This window comes from Sinohyriopsis cumingii, chromosome 14 (genome assembly GCF_028554795.1).
Source record: "Sinohyriopsis cumingii isolate HCF-2022 chromosome 14, ASM2855479v2, whole genome shotgun sequence".
Lineage (NCBI taxonomy): Eukaryota > Metazoa > Mollusca > Bivalvia > Unionida > Unionidae > Sinohyriopsis > Sinohyriopsis cumingii.
In genome coordinates, this window is record NC_142974.1 from 423,670 (window position 1) to 449,830 (window position 26,161).

General features: G+C 34.9%; 1 protein-coding gene across 1 annotated transcript in view; it reads left to right on the forward strand.

The window, feature by feature from the left end:
* Positions 1-9,521: 9,521 nt before the first annotated feature.
* Positions 9,522-26,161, forward strand: part of LOC149783068 (sacsin-like) — a 34,928-nt gene continuing 18,288 nt past the window's right edge. The window contains exons 1-4 of the mRNA XM_089933341.1: positions 9,522-9,534; positions 14,726-14,838; positions 22,330-22,443; positions 22,989-23,136. Coding sequence (XP_089789467.1) covers positions 9,522-9,534; positions 14,726-14,838; positions 22,330-22,443; positions 22,989-23,136 — 388 coding nt within the window. The remainder of the gene's footprint in view (positions 9,535-14,725; positions 14,839-22,329; positions 22,444-22,988; positions 23,137-26,161) is intronic.

The window sequence follows — 26,161 nt, forward strand, 5'->3', positions numbered from 1 at the left end:
GATGAGTAATCGTCAAACAAAGCCTAAAAACGTGTTTTATTGAGCACAGCGATGTTACGCAGAGTGAGAGGGCGGGACACAGAGCCTTTCACGACAAATATTAGTATGGGCGGAATCAAGCTGTGGGTAGCTTTCAGAGGCGATGACTGGGGGTTTTGTTTAGTGGATGCATAAAAGGAGTGTTCGGGCACAGCTGGTGCCAGAAGGCTTTTCAAGACGAATAATGGTTGCCTGGGGTTAATGGTATACGGGACATAATGTTTTTTGGACGAATAATAGAACTTTTATAGCAGGGTGATGGTACATGCGGGGGTTATCAAGCTTGTTAAGATGGGTAAATGACCAATCGGAATGTTCATTACTGGGGACATTTTGACGATTATTGATGCTCGTCTAATATCAGTGAGATTCATAGGTCGAGTATTAGGTAGGGGAAAGTTTGAAAAGACGATGGTTGCTTGACTCTATGTGACATGGAAATCATTCCTTGACGATTTTAATGCTAGTCACGAGAGTTTTATTTAGGACGAGTAATACTGCGTTTACTATAAAGCGTTTTTATATGGATACAATAGGTTTGACTACCAGGCTTTGGTATGCAAGCGCCTTATGCCATTTTACTTCTAGAAACCAATTTATGCCGTACGGTGGTACGCGTACTTCGTCCTAGACGAAGAGGGTTCCGTATGCCAGGTTGGAGTAGTCGTCTTTACGAACTATTTTCGACGAGCGCTATAGCAAACGAGTCATTATCCTCAGAAGGGGAAAAATACAAATCCATGACACTGTTGGAATAGCGGGGCTTATTTGAGGTCGAGGAGAGAGCCATAAGCAGCATTGACAATCTATGCCACTTTTGCCCATTGTTTTGTAGGGTTACCATGCTTTCATTTACCCCATTTTGTCATGCAACAAATTCAGGCGAGCAGCCTTTTGGCCTTGTGGGCACTCTAGGCTCTCGTTTGGTTGGGAGGTGGGTGTCCATATACCAGGCGAAGTAATCATTTTTGCGAATGGTTTACGCTATCACCCCTTTCGGACCTGCTTTTCCTATGGCATTACTGTGGTCTAAACTATAGTCAAAGTGTCTTTACCCCCAGGTAGTTCAGAAATTGCGGGGCGCTTGCTGCGGGCTTTTCCAAAGACTTGGTCACGCAAATAGTATTGGAAACAACTTTCCATATAATGATGACGGACATCGACAAATGTGTCTATTCCGTTGCCTCCCCGAGCATTTCTCCAGTATTTAGTAGGTGGTTTGTGTTTCGGTCTTCTCGATGTCTTATTCGATTCTATATTGTTGGAAAGTATCTCCACTTCGTCCCGATCTTCGGTTTGAGACATCTTGGTGATTTACTGAAAATTGTGTTTGAACCTTGTATTATACTTCCCCGAAGCAATAAATCGCATATACATTAACTCTATGTTTGTACTTTTTATTTTACTTCCCCGAAGTAGTAAATCGCATGTACATTAACTCTGGTTATCAGCGCGTTTTATATATAGTGTATACAATCGGATATTCTGTCTATTTAATATCCAGTTGTCAACTGCAGATTATTTACAAGGACTCACAGGTACACACACTCTCTCTCTCTCTCTCTCTCTCTCTCTCTCTCTCTCTCTCTCTCTCTCTCTCCTATACATTATAATCAGAGATATACATTACCCAGAAATTTACAATTCGACCCGAGAACAAAGGGAGCATCTGAACTGTCATGAGTGAGTGAAATGTGACGTAACCGTTCGAGACTGCACTAGTGGCTGGCATTTAAGTTCCTGGCGATTCCAGTTCCAAATCAAATCTTTTTATGAGCTATTTTAAAAATCTTTACATCTCTTTCCTTTCTTAACAAAGTAAAACCACTTACTTTGTATGCTGAAAGTATATGTATGGTTAAATTGATAATTTATACGTACAGGCTTGACGCCCGGTTCCGGTAGGTAAACACATTTCGCTTACTTGCCATACAAATGTCTAATTTAATCATCATATGTCTTCTCATAATTAATCTTGGAAATCTTTGGAATAATTTCAACATGTTATTGATTAAATATATTTAGTTTTAAAACAAAAATTCCAGGCTTGAAGGATTTTCTTCGGTATCAAAGACAACCATTAAAAGGATAAAACCCCAATCAAAAATTGAGTCAATCACCGATTCGAACGTGTCAGATAGCGATGCTTGATTGGTTGAATGCCATGGACGGTGTCATGTCCAAATTATCAAAGGTTTAAAATGACGCTTATTTGTCACAACTTCTCTCGTAGAAGATATGCTCAGGATATTTGGGAAAATATGCGTTTTGAATGAGTAATTCGAACTAGGGGTGGGGGAGGATTTATAATATTATATATTATATTTTTTCTCCAAAACCCCCGATATGTTACGTCAGGACTGGGGCCCGTGGTGGTCAAATGAAGTGGTCTAAAGCGCTCTTTTTTACATACACTCACACATTTCAACGTTGATATGCGAGAAAGCTTGCTGTTAGCTTCCCGTAAATCGGTGATTCATCCCAGTATCTTTCCGTGTTCATCTCCCATCACATATCCTGGAGGCCATGTATAATATCATGTGTTACAAAACCAAGTTCAACCCAACAAAATACATTAAAAAAAGCAACAAGTCTGTAGCACACCCAAAATTAATTTCAGAAGAAAGAAAAAGCACGGATTAAAATTTCCAATGTTTGTTCTCGGCGATCTTCATGTCACTGAAGGGGAATTTATTTAATATTACCGAACTGACCATTTTTAAAAATCAAAATAAGACGTGATAATCCTAGATTTGTTCAAGTGAATAAAAACAGCATTTAAAACCTTTATCACCTTTTTCTTTCCTACGTATGATAATTTGGAATAGAGTGGGGTTGGGTCTCCTCGGATCATGGCGGCAAACCGGGCAAACTAATCATTGCACGTTACGTTCGTAATCGTCGGGCATTTTGAATTCACGTGTCGACTTCCTCATTCCATGTATGCATCGTCTGCTTTAGGCCAATAGAAAATTAACCGTGCTATCTTTACAATTATCTGATAACTAGAAAGGCGAGGCGAGTACGTTATTACGTAAGCGCTTACATGCAGTACGGTCTCATTGGACAAATGTTTTGGTTAATTTTTCTCGAACTTGGACAGATTGCAGAAAAATGAGAGTATTTTCTACATTAAAGATCCAAATAAAAATTAATCAATGTTTTTTGTTGAAAGCATGCTTGTCTGATTTTGATTAAGGTATTCAGGTTAATTCGTTATACAACTGATGGTTATTTACACTGAACCAATTTTGCCCAACCCCCTCATTTATACGTTCATTTTTGACAGTAAAAAATTGTTTTGAATAATTTCAGGCGACAAATAGGGTTAAACAATCAGTATGGGCCGCGTGCGTTTTAAAAGTTTACATGTATTATTGGTATGCTTCTAATCACTCTTTAACCATCTCAATTTCGGGATATGTTCTTTTACGAAGAGTTTTGCTTGGTAAACTCTAAGTCAATCCGTTTCTCAATTCCGAGAGAGAGAGAGAGACAGAGAGAGAGAGAGAGAGAGAGAGAGAGAAGAAAGGAAGGAAGTTCAAGTCATTTAATGTAGTGTCACTCGATGATGAAGACGTGACAACATTCTTGGGGAATTGAAGGTACTCGGGATCGAGCTGCAAAAGACAGAGCCTGCTTGAGTTTCTGGCTAGCAAAACTTTATTGAAATACTCAACATGTAAACTTACATTTCAATATCAAACTACAACAAGCTCAATTTTCGAATATAAGAAATACATATAAAACTACGATATTCTTTCACTTACCAACATCATACTTGTATAATATCTGCCGTTTAGAATGTAATACAGATAATTAAATATCGAATAAATTCACGATAGCAAAAGAATCTAAAATTCAATATTTCAGACTAATACCGTAATTGAAATATATTTTACTGAATTTATTCTAAAAAATCAACATATTAAACTCTATTATATAAAGAGTATTTTATTTCTAAATTAACTATTACTGAGTATGAAGTTGGTAGCGAACGTTGCTTTTACTAAAATCAATAATATAGTTATAAGTAAATATAAGTTCTTCAAACAATTAAACTTTCCGATACATTATATTAAGGAATAGCAAGAAAATATTTAAATAATCTAATGTTTAAACATACTGATGTTAGGTTAACATCTTAACACTAAAAATTCTTATACTATGAAAAATTATACATAGATCATAATCCTACTTGTAAAGACAAAAGTCTATTTGAGCTTCTGGCCAGCAAAACTGGTGTCGACCCGCGGCTGGGCTTAATATACCCGCTTTCTTAAGACAACGCCAAATATGGCGTGTTCTTTAGCTCTTGCGTTTGGCCAGAATCTCAAAGCGAGGCTTCGTAGTCTCTTACAGATTATTGTCTAGGTCTATGTACATTATTACGTAAGTACTTATGCAAGATCAGCACATTTGCCCTCCATAAGAATTTTTGGAATCTGTCTAGTTCGCTATTTTTATAACCTGATGAATGTACTCTCTTCCTGCTGAGTCTGAGATACAAGTAATGTTTTGTATAAGACGGTTCGTACTTGATCATAATAGCGTAATCATTGTTGAATAGTAGGATACGAATAAATGGATTAAATCTCAATATATTTTAGTAGAAGATTACTTCCAATATGATTTATCAATTTACTTCTAATACAATTTAATCAAAACTTACTCTTAACACAATTTAAAGGAATTTTCAATCTTGTTACTTGTACTGAAAAATTCTGTCCTAATAGTTCCACTGTTGCAGAGATATATAAATATGTAAACCATGTCGGCTGTTCATTTGTTGAAACACGTCAGAAACACAATTATAAGCGGCACCTCCAACGGCTTCTACGAAAAGTGTCACTAAACATGCATAACAAGCATCAGCAGTTTGTGGTTTCTTTCGAAACAAAACCGAACCCTAGCCGAAATCGATGAAACTAAATGTGTAGTTGTTCATATTTACGCGTCCTTGTACCTAAAGCCTTGACCTTGTACCTAAAACACAATATCCAGGAGTCCTAGGTTTTCATGCGCATATCCTTTTCAGAAATTTACTCCCTATTCAGTGACATATCTCCTTTGAACTAATGAATTAATTATTTTCACAAAGCATGCATCTTCTCATATTCTTCCCGTCATGATTTTGATTACACGACAGGTTCTCCGAAAGTTCGCTAATTACAGTTGTTTGGACGCAACTGGCAGGCGGAATCGGATCACACTTTTTTTTTCCTGTTCGGTCTCTACAATTGTTTCTCAGTACTGATGGTTCCACTGTGTCCAAATCCAAATAATCTAAAGTACCTTAAAAGATGAGCTCATTGTGAAGTCTTGTATTATGTTATCCGGCATGTTTTTTGAAAGACTGGACTGTAAACAAAGCAATCTGCAAAGGGTGACAGATTTTAATTTCTCATTACGCACTTTTCACTTTCGCCTAACATACACAAGACAAACACGTCATAAACTCATACTATAAAGAATGAACAATTACCTTTAAATGAATAACAAGAATGTCTGAATCTAACTCTTGTATCACCAAAATTAGAGAGGATAAAAATGCTGTAAAAAAGAATGTGCCTAAGATCTTTTGAACTGAACGGGAAATAACACCCTAAACAAAATGTTTCCGGTCCGCCGACCATAACAGATTTCTTTGCTGACCAAGCACTTTTTTCCACCAGGGTTGAAAAAAATAAAACAAAAATCCCGAAATTGATTATATATACTGTCTAAAAGAAAAACTACCTGGCCTAAGTTTAAACCAGTACAATGTTTTTTTGACGCTAATAATTGAGACCGAGTCCATGCGTTTACTCTTTCCTGTCACACCGTTTATACATATGCTGCGCTACAAAATAAATAATATTACAAAGCGACATCAATGGCACGCACATAATGCAAGAGTATAACTAAAAGAAAAATATATAAACTTAATTTAACATTCCTGAAAGCTTTTCTAATATTCTTAATGTTGGTTTTGGGAGAGATTTTGTCTCAGTAGCTAACAGAACTAAACTGCGAGGATTCATATTAGCATTATAAAGAAAGTGTTTACTTGTAAGCAAACATATTAGAAAAATATTAGATTCGGTTTTTTACCTATTTTTCAAACATAATTACCAAGATGAATATGCAGACCTTCAATCCTTGAATGTTTTGGAACTTCATCCTTCCATTTGCCTAAAAGTACAAATAACTCGGGAGAAAAATCATACATTTACAGGAAAGCTGCAATCGTCAATAAAGCTATTAGATGATAGGGGCCAACCCTTACCCCTTTCCCCCTTTAATTTGAAAAACATTAACAGTCTTACTCTGATTTCCAGACGGAAAGAACTAAATAATCTTTCCATCATATCCATCTAAGCCTAAAACAAACAAAAAATATCATTGGTTTATCTTTAGACTGGTGTCTCCCTAATAAATGTCAATATCTTATTAATGAAATCGTGTGTGTGTGGCTTTAAAATTTGGTAAGACAGATTTAAGGCCTAATAGATGTGACCTCATGGGCAGTTTGAAATATTGTATTTACGTTGGAAATGGGATTAAAATCTTGCTTAAAAAACAAATATTGTATTTACGTTGGTAATGGGATTAAAATCTTGCTTAAAAAACAAATATTGTATTTACGTTGGTAATGGGATTAAAATCTTGCTTAAAAAACAAATATTGTATTTACGTTGGTAATGGGATTAAAATCTTGCTTAAAAAAACAAATATTGTATTTACGTTGGTAATGGGATTAAAATCTTGCTTAAAAAACAAATATTGTATTTACGTTGGTAATGGGATTAAAATCTTGCTTAAAAAACAAATATTGTATTTACGTTGGTAATGGGATTAAAACCTTGCTTAAAAAACAAATATTGTATTTACGTTGGTAATGGGATTAAAACCTTGCTTAAAAAACAAATATTGTATTTACGTTGGTAATGGGATTAAAACCTTGCTTAAAAAACAAATAATGAGACGTATATGAAGAACTTAATATCGTTTTTAGGCAAGTTCTATTTTATCAGCTTCCATAGCAACAGTTAAAACTCCATATCAGCTTCCATAGCAACAGTTAAAACTCCATATCAGCTTCCATAGCAACAGTTAAAACTCCATATCAACTTGGCAGAAAAAACAGCACGTTCTTACACACAGCCCCCCCCCCCACGAAACCAATAATAAAAACACAATAGTAACATAGTTTATCAAAGTATTGGAATAAATATTTATTATTTCATAACATACAAACAAAAAAGGTATGTATCTTGTCACCACGACAGATAGAGGAGAAACTTGTCTAATTTTCACCAAGACAAACTTCATTCAATGTTGTCAAACTTGCAAGAAACTTTCAATGTGACGTTGTTTCGTATAACCTCCACAGCAACAAAGTATATTTTTTTTTATATCAGTCAGGTAGAAACTTGTTTTTAAACTAATATGGCAATTCAAGTCAAACTTTACAATTAGAAGAAATATCTTGTACATTTTTCTACAATTGCTGTACGCGTGGAGGACAAGAAACTGTCTGCTAAGGGACCAGTCAATTATTTCGCCAGCGGGGGAGGTGGGTGGAATGGGCATCTTGAATTTATTTTCAAACCAGAAATATTTTTTACCTGTTACCTCAAGATAGCTAATTCTTTTCAACTAAAATAAATTGATATATTATATTCTTCTTCCACAAATTAGAGCGAGATTTCTTAAAAGCTTACTGAAGGCTGGAAATTTGTCGATTTGGGGTTGAAATATCCCAGACCCCTCCCCCTGAAAATTAGATGGGTAGTCCTTGAGTTTAATGCAATCAGGAGAAAAATCTCTGAAAGAAGTTTAACCAGCAGCTTACCGTTAGTCTGTACTGTTATTTCAGTCGAAGCCTAGTAAACCAAACTTGGTTCTTTAAAAGCATGTTTCGTTTACTCCTTGACAATTCCCTTCATTTTCAGGAGTCAGGAGTTACGTCCTGTTCCTACTATTTCCTTTTATCATGCCATTAAGTTAGCGATATGTGGGATTTACTTTGTCGATCTATTTATGTGGTCCATAAAATTCGTATTTGTTCCTGCCAAAACTCTCACACATTTTCGCTTATTAACATTACACTTGCACTATGAGTAAATTTGGGAGGAGTGTGTGTATAAAATGAGTATATAAATAAACGGATATAGGGCTCATTCTTCTATTTTGAGAGAGAGAGAGAGAGAGAAAGCGAGAGAGAGAGAGATAATGATGTAAACTTTAAATAGGTAACACTTGGAGATGACCCAATTATACAAATAACTACTTGCTTTATCCACTATTTTAAATCTGCAGATACAAACTGCTTTACTTCAAGGAGAGTACATTACTGTGTGTTAAAACTATTTCATCTCATCAGCTACAGCAGTAAATGGTCTTTTCATTTGCAAATAAATTAACGTGAAAGCTTCAACATCGACTCTCAATCAGTTTATGCCTTAGCTTTGATCTGCCATGAGGAAAGCCCTAAGTACGTCGAGGTTGGGCCGTCTTGAATGCGATTGTCAGCTTTACCACATTGAACCACTGGGGCTCGTATCGCTGCTTACAATTGACCTGTCATACATGTGCTATCTAATAACTACAAGGGAGGACACTTCTCTCTTTTCTCGAGAAGCCCATTTAAGAATAAACGCTGTTGTTTCAAGCTGCATTACGCGTAGCGTAAAAAGTTTGAAACCAATGTATATAGCTCAGGCATTTGATTTTGTATGCGTATCCAAAACGCGCTGAATGGAATATCACTGGCCAACTGAAAATAAATTATACATCAATGCAGGACATCATTTTCTTTTAACCAATGAGAGGACAGTATTCCGTTCAGCGGGATCTCACTTGCATATTAAGCGGGCGCGATCATGGCCATGTCGAGTAGTAGTGTGGGAAAATGGTCTGGCATTCCTTAAAAGTATGATAGTAAGCCAAACTTTGGATATACATACAAAGTCGAATGCCTGAGCTAAACGTCGGTATCAAATTTGTTACACTACGCGAAATGTAGCTTGAAATAACAGCGTTTATTCTTAAATGGGTCGCGTGAGAAAGGAGAGAAGTGTCCTCCGTTGTAGTTATTATATAGTACATGTATGACATGTCAATTGCAAAGGAAAAATACGAGCCACTGTGGATTGAACATAACCTCTGGCCGACAAGGTGGGGGGGGGGGGTGGAGGGGGGGGGGGCAACCGGGGATATATCCCCGTGGCCCGGGCTCGTAAGGGGGCCCGGGCCGAACAACACTTTTTAATTTGATGAAAGAAAATATTTTGCTTGAACAAGAACTAGGAGAGCCCCGGGTGTTTCTTGCTCCATGGCCCGTGATCGCTCTGTACGGCCCTGCATAATCTTAATGTCAGGATTTGTCGACATTTCGAATCAAACAGAGAGAATGAAAGCAAAATTAAAAATGTATACAGTAGGCCCCTTTAAGTTTAAAATTACATTGTTTTGGTTTGCGTTCTGGAAAGGAAACAATGACATTTAAAGGTAATGATGACAGCCTGAGTTTCCGTTGACGGTCCTGAGTTCATATTCCAATCCAAGCTTTGTAAATTTTGTTTGATAGAAATTTTCCCTCATTTAATTCTTATCTATAATACGTACTATTAAATGTGAACCGTAATTGTACATGTATTGCCTTGAAACAGTAGGGGAAGAAACTCATTCAAGAAAAATACTGAAAGGATCCGAAACACGAAACTGAAAGTGTCTTCGTTGAGGTTTCCTTCGACGGTTTTGTAAACCTTCATTTTATTAGCCACCGTCTTAGAATTTAACCAATAGCTCTTCTCCATACATTAAATTGGTTTTGGTGGGAATTCCCATTGCGAGAGAACGTGGTTTGTAAGTAAGTTGATCTGCAATTTCCTGCTCATGAAATTTTAAAGTTGTAGTCTCAGCAGCGTGATATGGTTGATGGATTGAATCATATTATGGTATTTTCTTCCAAAATCATAAAAATCTATTATGCATGTAACGTTGGTAAAATACCGTAAGCTCACGTTTATAGTGTCTTAACGACATGAAATAGTAACATTGATTTGCCGCCAGTTGTCAAATTATGTAAAGACACAAGTTATGTTGAAGTATTGCATTTCTTACATAACTTTTAACGAAGGTTCAAGATCAAATGATAAGACGGAAAAAATGTAGCGTAAAAAAATAGCGCAGCTTTATAGTACGGTATTAGTTTCAATTCTACTTGAAAATTTTGCAAGCAAATTTTATTTAGTAGATTTATTTTCCACTTAAATGCTCAATATCAAACGATAACTTTTGTAAGATATGAGGGAAAAACAAAACAGTGTTAAAGAATGTCATGGCTTGAACGCTTTGTCCTTTTTTTTTTCTCATCCAGTCTTGACTACTGTTACAAATAATGAGATTTTTATAATGGGAATTTAAAATATTTTTTCTCTCATAATTTTGACACTGTTTAATTATGGCCTCATATAAAATAACATTTTGCTTGAGTACAAATTTATTTGAAGCAAAACTTGTTTGATTATCTTTTCATATCTTAAAGAAGTTTATGTCTTAAACTAGTTCGCCCAAAAGTAACAAAACATTAAGCAATTGCCATAATTTTAAGATATAAAAATATAGAAATTTTCAGTCAAAAAGATGCTGCATTTTAGAAACAGCTGAATCATCTTTATCCATGTGCCAAATTTGGATTGTTTGTCTAAAAAAACAAAAAAAAACAATTTTTGACTGCTCCAGTGGTCTGGTGGTTAGAGTGTCTGCCTCGGATGCAGGAGGTTGTGAGTTTGAACCCTGGCCGAGTCTTACCAAAAACTTATAAAAATGGTACTAGCAGCTGTCTTGCTTGGCACTCAGCATTGAGAGGTTAGTATTAGGATTGGTCCGCCTGGTGTCAGGTTAATGTGAATGGGTGGGACATCATGCTGCATGCGTGCAGCATGATGCCCCAGTGCTAGACATGACTATAAAACTCTCACACTGCAGACATCATAGCAATATGACTGAACAATTGTTAAAGCTACATTAAGAATCCAAAACACACACAGATAAAAACAAAAAAAACACAAAAAAAACTTGAGGATATGATACCATATTTTGACACAAAATTAGGTAATTGCAATATAAGTTAAGTTGACATTATTACAAAAGGTATTCCCAAAGAGCTGTTAACCTAATCATAGAAAAGCTTGACATTGCTTTAAGGAAGTGTCTATTCATCATCTGTGTAGTGAATTTTACAAAGACTATTTCCCGCTGCAGTGTACCCACTGTAGCAAAACTATCTGCATGGCAACCAGTGAATCCATTAGGGACAAGTCCAAATTACTCTGAATTGCATAAATTCATCACATGATAGGGGCTTATTAAGATGAAACTACCTTCTTTATTCCATCTACGTGGGTCAGTTGTGCAGTGCATGATGGGCTATAGATTGTGGTCAGTATAACTGGTGGAGGAATAGGTAAGAACCACTGACCCACAGGAAGTTACTGGCAAGCATTCTCTCATACTGGCCGAACCAAAGACTTGAACAGGTGCAGACAGCTTATCTAATTTTTTTTATTTTTTATGTTATTTTATTTGTTTTTCATAGTTTTTTTATTGCAGTATCAAGGAGATAACATTAAAAACATTATAAAACTAAAATAAAGCCAAATCACAACTTGTCTCATTTGATTTCTGACTTAAATATGGTAAAAGTGATGTGATGTGATTTTGATTTTTAACATAGCTTTAACAATTTTTCAGTCATATCGTTACAATGTCTGCAATGTTTATAGTGATGTCTAGCACTGGGGCCCCATGCTGCAGACATGTAGCATGATGTCCCACCCAGTCACATTATCCTGACACCAGGCCGACCATTCCTAATACTAACCTCTTAATGCTGAGCGCCAAGCGAGGCAGCTGTTAGTACCATTTTTGTAAGTCTCTGGTATGACTTGGCTGGGGATCGAACCCACAACCTCCTGCATCCGAGGTGGATGCTCTAACCGGAGCAGTGATAAAAGTTAAGCATTTTTTTAAAGCAGACTTTAATGTAATCAGCAATCCTTTTAATGATCTTTTTTTATTGCTTCTCTTCCTAGAAACCTTTTAAACTTCTTATTTACTGATGATTGTCATCGTATGTGACCATTGGAGACTATATGTGTTATACCATTTACTGCTGATCACCATCATATCTGACCTTTGAAGACTATATTTGTTATACCATTTACTGCTGATCACCATTATGTCTTTTCCGGATCACTGCCGTGTCACCTCTGTTTACGTGGGTTTGAGTCCAAGGCTCAGCTAGCATGGGTATGTGGGAAAGCCTACCAGTAACTTCTCGTGGGTTGGTGGTTCTTCCTTGGGTTTTCCAGGGTTCTTCCTCCACCAGTTATACTGGCCGCCATGTATAGCCTATCTTGTGCTGAAAAATGGCGTTAAACCCTAGAACAACAACAACCATTATGTCTAACCTTTGGAGACTCTATAGGTGGCACTCTACAGTTTCGCATTTTGCATCAGGTTAGGTTCAGGTTAGGATTTTAAAGAAAAAGAATTTCCCTAACTTTCTTCACTGGTTATACTGGCTATTTAAAAAAAGACCTTGTATATCTTAGGTATAATTCAAAGAACCTTTAATTCCCTTTATTTTGTGTATGATTGATGGGTGTAATATGGGTTATAGAGTATACAGCTTGGCCTTACTCCAGATGTGCACCTTTTAAAAAAGTGCTAGCTCCACTTTGTCGTTTTCACTTCCTGAACTTCAGAGGTAAAGTGTATAAAGAAGAGCCGATATCTTTTTTTACATTTTATATATTTGGTAATTCATTCATTGCACTTTCAAAAACTGGTATTGTCTAGTCTGGCAAAATTAATTTTCCCTATTTTATTAGCTGCTATGGATAGTGTACTTTAGACTAATCCAGGCTGAGTTTTTAGCACAAGGAAGCAGCCATTTTAGTTAACAGTGTGCGTAGATCATGTACACTTTCTAAAAGTACAGTATCCAAAGAAATATCATCAACATTACATTAATGTAGCATAGAGGTATGCAACCATTCTCTTCATTGTGCATATTTTAAATGCAAACAACTTCACCTTACATACATCACTCTCATAAAAGTACATAATAACTGGTGAGTGCCCCCTTAATATATGTTATACAATTTACTGTTGATCACCATTATGTATGACCTTTGAAGACTCTAGATCTGTTTAGTTGTCCAAATGAAAATGCATGCACACGGGAAGCAAAATGATTATTACTACTACTTTTACATCAATCACAGTAACCAAAAGGAAGAAGATGTTGTAGGGTTTAACGCCATTTTCAGCACAAGATAGGCTATACATGGCGGCCAGTATAATTGGTGGAGGAAGAACCCTGGAAAACCCCGGGAAGAACCACCGACCCACGAGAAGCTACTGGCAAGCTTTCTCACGTACCAACGTTAGCTGAGGCTGGACTCGAACTCACGCAGACAGGGGTGAGATGGCAGTGATCCGTAACAGCGAACGCTTTAGACCACTCGGCCACTCGGGGCCCCAAAGGAAGAAGAGAGTTTACTACTAGTATTACATCAATCACAGTAACCAAAAGGAAGAAGAAGAGAGTTTCAGCAAGAAAAAATCATGACATTTATTTGTATTCTTTCTTTTCCTTTTCAGCCCTTTTGAAATGTTTTCATGTGGTGATATTACCTGATTGAACATTGTGACCTTTGGAGTTCATTTACCAAACATGGGTATTTAAAGATCACACATATGCACACACACACACACACACTTGTTTGTCAAAGGCATGCTCATGAAATACACATACAATTTAGCAACAAAAACATGAAATGCTACTAATATGTATATATATGTTCGTATATATGATATATATATATATATATATATATATATACAGACAGATAATAATGCTTGATTTATCTTGATTGATCAAACTATAAGGAAAGACAAATTAAACATTACCATACTACTCCTTACAATTTAGTCAGAACAAATTTAATCTATTCATATATATATATATAATATATTTTTTATATTTATTTGAAGATGAAAGTCATATCCTGTAGTATAGCTTTCGCTTTCACTTTTTATATTTTTTGCATGTATCACTTGCCATGTATAATTTTGTAGTGTTTTCTTTTGTCAGTAACTCGTAGTTCCAAAAGCACTAAGGCATGTTTACACTAGCTTTACATACTTTTTTATCCGTTTGTTTCATATAATTATGTAATCACTCGGTAACAGTTGTTTTTTGATTGTCTTGCCTTTTTATACAGTTTGTGAGTCGAAAGCACTCAAGCTAATTAAAAACTAGTTTTGTATATATGATCCATCCAAGTTTTAGCCACATGGCAAATATTAGGATAATTTGCTATTTATCTGTATGTGGAAAAAAGTACTTTTACATTCAGTTATATTTCAAAAACAGAAATTGGGCCATCTAAACATAAAAGTCATATCAGGCTGGTGACATAATTATTTTCATGATGACAAAAAACATTTTTTGAATAACTGGTAAATATTTTTGGAAACCAAAATTTAATAAAAGTAAAGAACGGAGCAGAATTAAGACAGAATTATGACAAAGTATGTTGTAATAAGAATAATAAAAATGTGATATTGTTATCAATAAGTACCTATTATGCGCAAATCAAAATTAACAATGAATTCTTTTAAGCAGATGACGCTCCTGAGTCCGATATTGAGGAGTATTCCTCCATGGAACAACCTCCTTTGATAAAGCAACTGAAGACCATTCTTGCAGAGTATCCAGATGATGGGCAGATTATAAAGGTAATTCTCCCTATCCATCAATACCCACTGGTACCATCGCACACATACACACACACACATACATACATACACACACACACATAAACACACTATTTACCATATATCTTGGGACACAATGAAACAAATGTTTTCCAATCCCCACGTCTTAGGTTAAACTTTATGTTACCTTGATTGATTGTCACAGAACTTACTGACATGAAACAAACTGTTGAATTTACTGTGTGCTGCCCCCCCACGTTACAGTAAAGTAGGTAAATATAATACTTATTTGATTTCACACTGAAATAAACCTTGAATTGTTATTAGTTTTAGATTTTTTTCTTCAAAAGCAATGTATGTGCAAAAGAGGTGTATTTTCCTATTCAAAATTGTTTGGCTGTTGCATAGCATACATATCCATAGTGTGTATCAGCATGTTTTTGGCATCCACAGTTCTGCTTTATCATGGGCCGAGTCATATCTAACTGAAAGAAAACAAATTGTTTAAATAAATTTCATAGGTGTCAACTCCTTGAGATGAAAACCTTACAAAGACCAAAAAAACTTGCATGAAAACAGTTTTAAAACAGCAAATGCTATATACAAAGTATTTTTAAACACATTTATAAATTATTTTCATTTCTGAAACTTTTTTCGTTCTTTTTACTTATAACACTATCATCTTCCTGCTTTGGCTAAGCAAAGAAGCTTTTGATGGATGCTCCCTAATTCATTTCAAAATTTCTTTCATGCAGTTTTGTCCTGAAATGTTCCCCTTCAGATCATATATGCTCAACACCACCACTTAAGTGTCTTTACTGTATATTTTATAAAGAGCATGTGAAGATCCTAACTTGGATACATCTACAATGCCAGGGAAGACTTTAATCCAATCAGCCTGAAACTTGCCACAACCTCGGTCAGTGTCTTCAAGCTTGCATTTCTTTGAGTTAGGCTCAGCAATTTGATTGATTGAATATTACAGCTAGATGAGACAAATAAAAATAAAAAATTTGAAATGCATATTTAACATGTGATATAGGTAAATCTCCCGATTACATATGTGTTACAAATTTATATTTTTCCTCATAAACCCCAAGATATTAAGCTATGAACTCTCAAAAAATTGAAATCTAGAATTAAACAAAATTGACACAGTAGCAGACAAGTTCATGCCTCGCAAGCTGTTGATCGTTTTTATTAAAATGGCATATCTGGTGTTTGAAAAGTTATGAATTTGCTATATGGTATGCTGATTTTGGTCACAAACATGATATAAATTGGCAGTGTTACATGCTTTCGAAATAGGAGAACGACGTCACTATCTGTACTACGTCCGTCATTATGGCAATGCATCTTCAATTTTGCATTACGTATCTGACAAACTTAACTCAAAACTATAACAACACGATAAGGGGGCAGGGACCAGTTTTTGTGTACAAATTTATTGCCACAATCAGCGACCTAGTTTGAAAAATCATTAGAAAAATAAAATACACAAGTGAGGTCAAAAAGGTCCATATTTTTTATATCTATATTAAAACAAGCATACAGATATTATCCACTTGACCAAAAGAATTTAATGGCAGTTCATAGCAGAAGTTTATGCACACCAACCTCAAATTTCTAACTGAAATTTTCATGTATGATGGTCATTTTTGACACCATGTGATGATCAGAGTGCAAACACAGGCCCTTTTCCTAGATGACAATTCTGCAAAACAGTGTGTACTAAACAGGCTGATAGAATTACAAATAGTTTTCATCCAAGCCGTTTTTTAGATATTCTATTTGCCCCAAACCCTTGTGTTTACTGCAATGGGAGGCTAGCTCTTCTTCCTTTCCAACTATTGGTATCTCACTATCAACATACTACAGAGTAACTAAGGAAGGTGTACATGCCTGACATCAATTTCAAGACTAACACAAGCCCGAAACATCTAGATCATAAATATATCCATATTTTTAAATAGTAAACAATAATAGCTGAAAAATCACACCATAGCCTTAAGTTAAGAAATTTGCCAGGGGCCAATTTACGAAAAACTGGACCCTGCCACCTAAAATGCTGGTGCTAAAATCAGTAGACTATTTAGTATATTGTTAAAATTTTAATAAATCGACTTTTTCTTCACACAGAAAAGTTGATGAGGACGGTTACACCAAAATGACTGCCACACTATGTAAAGTATGAATATTGATACAAACTCTATGCATTTGATAGTAATAAGTATGAATAATAAAAGAATAATGTATAAAATAAGAAAACATACTTACTACACAGGTAGTTACTCAATAAAAGAAATTAAGCGTCAAATTTTAGAGTGATAAACAACAAGATCTTCACACGCAGGAGTTGAACCATGAATGAAACTCGTTTCATTATCAAAGGAAAAGCAGTTTTGAGTATGATTGGATTGGTTGTTTTGGGCCACCCTAGTCTCACTGAATTCTTGTTCTAAAAAGAAATTATGCTGTAAGTCCCGGATACACAAAAAACAAAAAAACAAAAACTTTTATACAACAAAACCATACAAAACGGTTTTATGGCTGTACACTGACGTAAAAGGAAAAAACATACAAATTGCAGGTAAATCGTACAAGTTGACACCTATGACATTTTTAACATACCGGCCCAGGTAATCTTTGTTATGGTGTCCCATGTGGTTCTACTCTAGGACAAATTCTCTTTATTCTATACACACAGCCCCTATCAAGTATTTTTAAATCACATCCTGTGTCCAACCAGTTCGTGATGGCACTCAACTGTACAAATCTAGCTGTTCAAATGATGTTACTTCCACCATCTAAAGCATAGATAAGTGCGTCTCTGGTGCCAAGTCATGGATGAGGTGTAATAAGCTACCTATGAGATAATGATCACATTCAAGAGTGCTCTCTCTCAAGACACAAAGAGACCATGATCACATTCAAGAGTGCTCTCAAGTCACAAAGAGACCATGATATCATTCAAGAGTGTTCTCTCTCAAGTCACAAAGAGATAATGATATCATTCAAGAGTGCTCTCTGAAGACAGAAAGAGACCATGATCACATTCAAGAGTGCTCTCTCTCATGACACAAAGAGACCATGATCACATTCAAGAGTGCTCTCTCTCAAGACACAAAGAGACCATGATCACATTCAAGAGTGCTCTCTCTCAAGACAAATGGACCATGATCACATTCAAGAGTGCTCTCTCTCTCAAGACACAAAGAGACGATGATCACATTCAAGAGTGCTCTCAAGACAAAAAGAGACCATGATCACATTCAAGAGTGCTCTCAGGTCACAAAGAGACCATGATATCATTCAAGAGTGTTCTCTCTCAAGTCACAAATAGACCATGATATCATTCAAGAGTGATCTCTCAAGACACGAAGAGACCATGATCACATTCAAGAATGTTCTCTCTCAAGACACAGATGGACCATGATCACATTCAAGAGTGCTCTCTCTCAAGACAAATGGACCATGATCACATTCAAGAGTGCTATCTCTCAAGACACAAAGAGACGATGATCACATTCAAGAGTGCTCTCAAGACAAAAAGAGACCATGATCACATTCAAGAGTGCTCTCAGGTCACAAAGAGACCATGATATCATTCAAGAGTGTTCTCTCTCAAGTCACAAAGAGATCATGATATCATTCAAGAGTGCTCTCTCTCAAGACACAAAGAGACCATGATCACATTCAAGAGTGTTCTCTTTCAAGTCACAAAGAGATCATGATATCATTCAAGAGTGCTTTCTCAAGACACAGCAAGAATAAATTCGACATTTATCCATTGGTCATTACTTTAGGTTTAAACTATTATAAATTCATTTTTTATTTTGTTTATTGTTTTTTTTTTAAGGTTATTATTATAAACCCATTTATGTGTTAGATGTTCTATTTTGTGTGTTAATTCATTAGTTTGAGACATTTTCATGTGTTTTTTTTGTTGTTTGATTTCTGTATGCAAACTGTTCTTATGCTATTATGTACGAACTTGATGTTGTAAAGTGATAAAAGCTTTTTTATTAGATTAATCACTCTAATTAAGTCATTATCATTATTATTATTATTATTATTATTATCACTTATATTGAGTAAGAACCATGACAGCTTGTTAACTAACATGAAGCTGTATAAATTAATCATATTTCGATTTGAACATGCTATTAAACTGAAAATTGGATCCAACCAAATCACAAATAAGAGAGAGAAAAATGACAATTGCATCAAGGCATATGCAATCATGCATTTGACAGAGTATGGTGCAAAAATAACCAAGAGTATATTATGCCTAAGTTAACAAAACAATAATTCAATATAAAAAATAATTAAGTACATTTGCTGTGAGTGCAGAGGACAGTAGTTCTGCTAGTGTAGGTTGAGGAAGGATTCTTAAAGACAATTATTGCTGTGTATGCTATTGTAACGTAAAACCTTGCTGTGTATGCTATTGTAACGTAAAACCTTGCTGTGTATGCTATTGTAACGTAAAACCTTGCTGTGTATGCTATTGTAACGTAAAACCTTGCTGTGTATGCTGTTGTAACGTAAAACCTTGCTGTGTATGCTATTGTAACATAAAACCTTGCTGTGTATGCTGTTGTAACGTAAAACCTTGCTGTGTATGCTATTGTAACGTAAAACCTTGCTGTGTATGCTATTGTAACGTAAAACCTTGCTGTGTATGCTATTGTAACGTAAAACCTTGCGTCGTGACTAAAACACTGGCAGAGAGACATAGACTTGTTTCAACTTGGTCTTTCAAGTAAAAATATTTTTTTATTTACAAAACAAGCCAACCCTGGATGCAGATTTGGATTCTTTTAAGTAAGCCAATTTTTTTTTAAAAAACACAAAAGTATGTTGACCTATGGAAGCAGACCTATGGTTTCTTTTTACCATGATTCATAGGAATTTTGAAAATAATGAAACCATGGAACAGTTGGGGATCTGTAATTGACACTTTGAGCATACAAGCATTTGCCATTGCTTAATAGATTTCATAATGTGTACAGCTTGATCATACTAAGATACATACTTATATACTTGATGTACATACTTACATACTTGGCACTGAGTAAGTATTGGGTATCACAATTCACAGCTCAATCATTAGTTGGGAAAACAAAACAAGTGCTGCCATCTAAGGGCTTTGCACTGGCAGATAACTAAGGAAGTATTATTTGGGAATTAGACCTGACTTATAAAAAAGGCAAATATAAATCAAATCAGAATTTTTATTTCATCAACCACAACATAGCAGTACACTAAATACAATAGAAATGTGAGGCATTCAGACTTAAACAACAATGGAAGCAATACTCTTACGAGTAGTCATCTGAGGGTATAAAAATTGATGATCACTCCATTTAGTGGCAGGTAACGTTAAAATTTAATATTTTAAATTATTGACAAATTAAAACCCAAGGAAACATAAATCTTAGTATCGTGTATTGATTACTATAATGTAACGTATAAATGCAGTGCATACCATAGTCTTTGTGCATATCTGATGGGAAAAGTGCCATTATAGTGTACAAATATTGAATTTAAAGTATATTGAACATAATGCAAAATCTGGAGTTAATCCTTAATCCATAAAATTTACATAATTATGTTCTTCAAAAATTTGTATTTAGGCAGAAAGATTGGAAAAACACTGACATTTTTTAAATTAAATTTAAGTTCTAGTGCATTTTTGGGGCTGAAATTTTCAAATGGTTTCATTTTTAAATCCTACAATAGATACCCTTATTATTCATTTTAACAGTTAATCGTCAATATTTTGATTGGAATGACATCCCAAAATTTGCACTAAAAAACAGAGATTTGTCCCAGAACATAGAGTGCACAAAAATGTTACTTTCAAAATTAATTTATGGTGTCCAGCCAAATACAGTAAATATGACAGATACATACCCACACAGTCCCACTGATTATCTTTCCCATTGTTCATGCTTGAAAATGTGATCGTCAGTTATATTTTTTAGGGAAAGTAAAAAGTCACATTTAATTTATTTCTTATTATCTTAAACACAAATGTATACATTACATATAATTAGGTCCCCTCTCTATGACGAAGTGTAGCGGTTTAATATTGATATCATCCGTCCCTGAACACTTTGGTTTGATGCAAGATTGCTTTACCGGAAAGTGTTAGAATCTACATGAGTTTGTTATACACTTTACATGAGTTTGTTATACACTTTACCTGAGTTTGTTATACACTTTACATGAGTTTGTTATACACTTTACATGAATTTGTTATACGATTTACATGAGTTTTTTATAGACTTTACATGAGTTTGTTATAGACTTTATGTGAGTTTGTTACACACTTTACACGAGTTTGTTATACACTTTACATGAGTTTGTTATACAATTTACATGAGTTTGTTATAGACTTTACAGGAGTTTGTTATAGACTTTACATGAGTTTTTTATATAATTTATTTTGATAATATCCTGGTTGAGTTTGATTTTTGCCATTAGAAGAGTTCAGTCCAACAAATTTCTTTCCTCCTAAATTTGGATTCTAAAGTTACTTTGTGAAGAACTTTTAAGTTTAACTATGTTGGCATGCAGGTTTGTATTGATAATACGAGGTTTGATTTTTAACATTTTTACATTCAACAACATTTACATGAGTTACTTGCCCTTTTCCCTGGCTTTGCTTTGCACAATATAACTTTAACGAATTATGTTATAGCTCAACAAACTTTGTACTTGGCTCTATATTGTCCGTTTCTAGAGTTCCATATCATGTACAGAAGTTATGCACCTTTTCTGTCCATTTGTCTGATTCTGGTTTCCATAGCATTACATTATCATGGATTGTTGGATTATAACTTAAATATGGAAGCCATATTGATATAGATGGGACCTTGAATGGGCTTAATTTTTAGTCTTCCACGCTATCATGTAGAATAGATATAATGCCTGTTTGCCATCGTAACAAATTTTGGTCTGTATCCTAACTTTACTAAAAAGGTTGATTTCAGCCAATTTAAAAAACACATTTATCTTGATTACACATTGAACGAATTGGATTTCAGTTACTCAACAACATAATTTCAAGGCATTATGATCACTAAATGCCCATCATCTACTAACTTTGATTTCCCAACACAGATTCCTGTTTAAGCCACTGAGAAACAGATAGCACCAAAATAGTTTGGCATCCATCGCTAATTGCTGTAGTCGGTGTCTTTAAGGAATATGTAACAAGCTTTTTCCAAGGAAAAAAAGGGTCACTCTAACATCATTTGTAAAGAGACTTAAGTGTCAATCTTCTATTTATCCTCTCTCTCTCTCTCTTTAAATATATATAGAGCAAGAGAGTATTCTAGGTTATGTGATATTCTAATGGTAAAAGAAGTATGAAAAGTTCATGATGAAATTATCTGTAAATAATTGTACATTTTTTAGATTGATGCACTGCATATTTTTATGCAAGGCATGCATACATGTATTCTAATACCTCGTCACTCATTCTTGTATTACTACTTTCAGGAACTACTTCAGAATGCAGAGGATGCTGGTGCAAGTGAGGTCAAGATCCTCTATGATGAACGCTGTATCAATACACAAGAGAACAAAAGAAGCAAATATCGAAAGTTATTTAGTGTAAGGTGTAAAATTTAAAAACATAACCATGATAATAAAAGAATAATTTTTTTGAAAAGTGCATAAACATTGTTTTTCTGCACCTCGTCCAAAAAATAATAATGTCAAAAACATGCAGATTTGTAGCTGAGGTCAGAAGTAAATTAACACAATTTCATTCATTCAGAAATAATTAATATTTCCAAGTGACACCTGCTGACTACAAAAACTGGATATTATTAAACATGTCAGCTTTTATAACAATCATTTTTCAGTTATGAGTTCATTGACACTGTTTAGTGGGACATACATGGGGTTTTGATGTCTTATTCAGTCTTAGCCTTAACGCTTGAACTTTTTAATTTGGGGGCTGTGGTAGCTGATCATCAGATTTGTAATCCAAGGGTCACTGGTACCCACTTAGGAGAACATGGGTCGGCTGCCTTTGTGTGTCCTTGGAAAGGCAGAAGTTCCAATTTTGTTGACAAGATATAGTCTAATAAAGGACTGAAATTGCTGTTTGCTGTTAAAGACCAATATGTTTTTCATTATGATTATTATTACAGGGACCTGCACTCTGCGTCTTTAACAATGCTACCTTCAGTGATTCAGACTGGTTGGGAATAAAAATGATATACAGCAGTGTCAAGGAAGAGGATCCACTCAAAGTAGGACGATTTGGACTGGGATTTAAGTCTATTTTTCACATCACAGGTAATGTTGTTTTTAAATACTTTTAAAGCAGAAATACTAAAGAAGGAACAACTCCATGCTTTATTTTTGAATTAGATGTGCCCCCCCAACCCCAGCCCCCCACAAATTTGGTTCCCTAGACTGCCAGTCATGATATTATACTTTAGAGTTGTTGTTCACCTTCACATATATATCAGTTCCTAAAATCTTTTTTCAGGTGGTTTAGGCAGAGAAAGCATAAGCTAGGCTCTTGACATCTGTATGAGTATCAGAACACATGTAAGCAGGGTTGCATCTAGGATGCGTGATTGTGCAAATCCCCCCCCCCCCACCAGTGTAAGATTTCCTGCAAGATCTTTAATCCTAGACGGGCAATATTGTGCAAAAAAATAAGAATTGTGAGCATTTTTTTGTGTTAAGAATGCGTTATTTTATTGTATTATTTTGTGTTAAGAATGCGTTATTTTATTGTATTTTTTTGTGTTAAGAATGCGTTATTTTATTGTATTTTTTGTGTTAAGAATGCATTATTTTATTGTATTTTTTGTGTTAAGAATGCGTTATTTTATTGTATTTTTTTGCGCTGTAAAATTCCCAGTTGTCACTCTCATTGAATATGTTGTACTTGTATATTTGTAAATACGTCACATATATCTGTGTCATGTGCTCAATTCTGATTGGTTAATAACAAATGTCAGAAGAGCACGTTTAATGTGGAGACTGGCTTGGCGGGACAATGTGTTAAATGGCTAAATCAGTTAAAACTCGGACACTTTTTCATTATTTTAGCAGTAACACTTCTAATAACAGTCACGGTGCAGAAATTTCTGTCAATAGACACAATGACAGCAAACAAACACTTCCTCAGGCTAATCCCATATCGGACGATGCTAGTGATGATGTGCTTAAAGATGGCGGCGATGAAACTAAGGGTCCATTTAACGCCAAGAAAAAAAGAACTCTTTCAATTCAGACTGGAAACAAAATCAACCATAGCTGGAAATGGATAAAAAAATGAGATGTTTTGCAGATGGTGTATAAAAACTGACAAAAAAAAAATTCTTTCACACTTGGAAATGCTAATTTCAGGACATCAACCCTTGACAGGCATGATGAATTACCAGCTCACAAACAGGCGATTTAGGATTTGAAACTAAGTAAAAATCATAAAACTACATGCATGGCAGCTATCAGCAAGAAATCTGAATCAATTATTCATACTATGTCAGTTGCCTATTACTTGGTAAAGGAGAATATTGCTTCTCTAAAATATGGCTAACTGTTGGATTTTGTTTACTTTCTGGGTGTTGATGTTGGCAACATGAGAGTAGGAGGAAATGCAACATATTGGTCAAGGACTTCGGTAGAGGAATTTCAGGTAAGTTCTTTTATTTTATTTACATTTTTTCTGTTGAAAATTAGATAGAAAAATGGTGTATACTAACAAGCAACCAAAACATGATCAGTTAGGTTCTGATCAGTGAATATCTTGTGGAATCCCTGTGTTACTAAAAATAGTACCTAGCAATGTGATCGGCCAATGAAATTGCATTCGGTAGCAAGTCGTAACTTCCTGTTTAATGGTGGATAATGTTTTATTGATCAGTCTGGGTTATTGGTACCTGTTTCTTTTTTGATGAAATTCTTTCCTGTCTAGACAGGTCACATTTCAGTATCACTGCAACGAGTTTTCTTATGTTTGAAATGATGATACAGTTGCTGTTGTTTGAATTATTTCCTGAGCATGTAAGGAGTTGCTGTCAACATCGTGATACAGTACAGTAGTCTAATCCCACCACCTGAATCTTGTATAATGCTTTAGTAAATAAGTTATTATTTTCTCTGATGATCATTGCGGCAAATGACATTGACCCTGATCTGCTTATATCACAACTGTGCGTATGTAGGGACCCGTCAATGACATATATACACGTAATACCAGTGTTTTTTGTTCTTAAAATCATCATATACAGGCAGGCATAATCATTTTCTTCATTACTATAATTGAATGACTTTAATTAATAGAGAGAGAGACTAGTGCCATATTATTTTGGCATTTAAACACTTTGATGGGATTTCTTAAAACGACCAAATTATCACAAGGCAACATCATTAGACACTTCATGGTCTTAGGTTAAGGTTCTTGCACAATTTGCATCTGATTTTGGTCATTTTACTTTGGTTTTTTAATATAATGTATTTGTTTTACATTTCTCAAATATTTTAAAAATAATAAAATAATAATAATAATGATAATAAAATACTTGTATATTTTGATTTATCATCGAGCTTTATTTTTTTCCCAGGATTGCATAGCAACGGTGATAGAATCTGAGTTAATGCAGAAAGTATGATGTAGTCCAATCATTAGCATCATAATTGATGAGAGTACAGACATTTAAAAACCAAGAAGGTGACCCAAAACATGTTTTGACCATGGTCTCTTGCTAAGACTATCGTTATAAGAGAAATGTACCCTAGAGACAAAATGTGCAGACTCTGGCAGATTGTACATCAACATCATGCAGACACATTTCCAGGTCTTCTTCAGTTAACATCAGTGGCCATGGTTTTGCCACAGCATGCTGCTGGCTGTGAGAGAGGATTCAGCAATCAAAATCAAACCAAAACTGCAAGAAGTCATCTAGAAGAAAGGGTTCTAAACAGACTCATGATCATTTCAATTGAACAACATCCTCTGAGAGACTTCAACTTTAACAAGGCGTTGGTAGAGTGGAGGATGAGGAAGGCCAGGAGGCTATTTAGGAAATAGTGATCATATTTGCAGAATAATGCAGTCATAATTACAGTCTGTTTGGATGCAGATATATATATTCCAGTAAAAAGTTAACTGTTATAGACACTGTATATATATATATATACTTTCCCTAATTCATTTTGAGCTTTGGACTTTTCCTTAAGAATTATTTATTTTGTCTTCCATGAAAGGAAATTATGTGCTCTTCTGATCTTTCTTGGTATGGATTTGTAACCAATCAGAAATTAGCATGTGACCCACAGGAAGTACATGACACCTTTTTAAGAT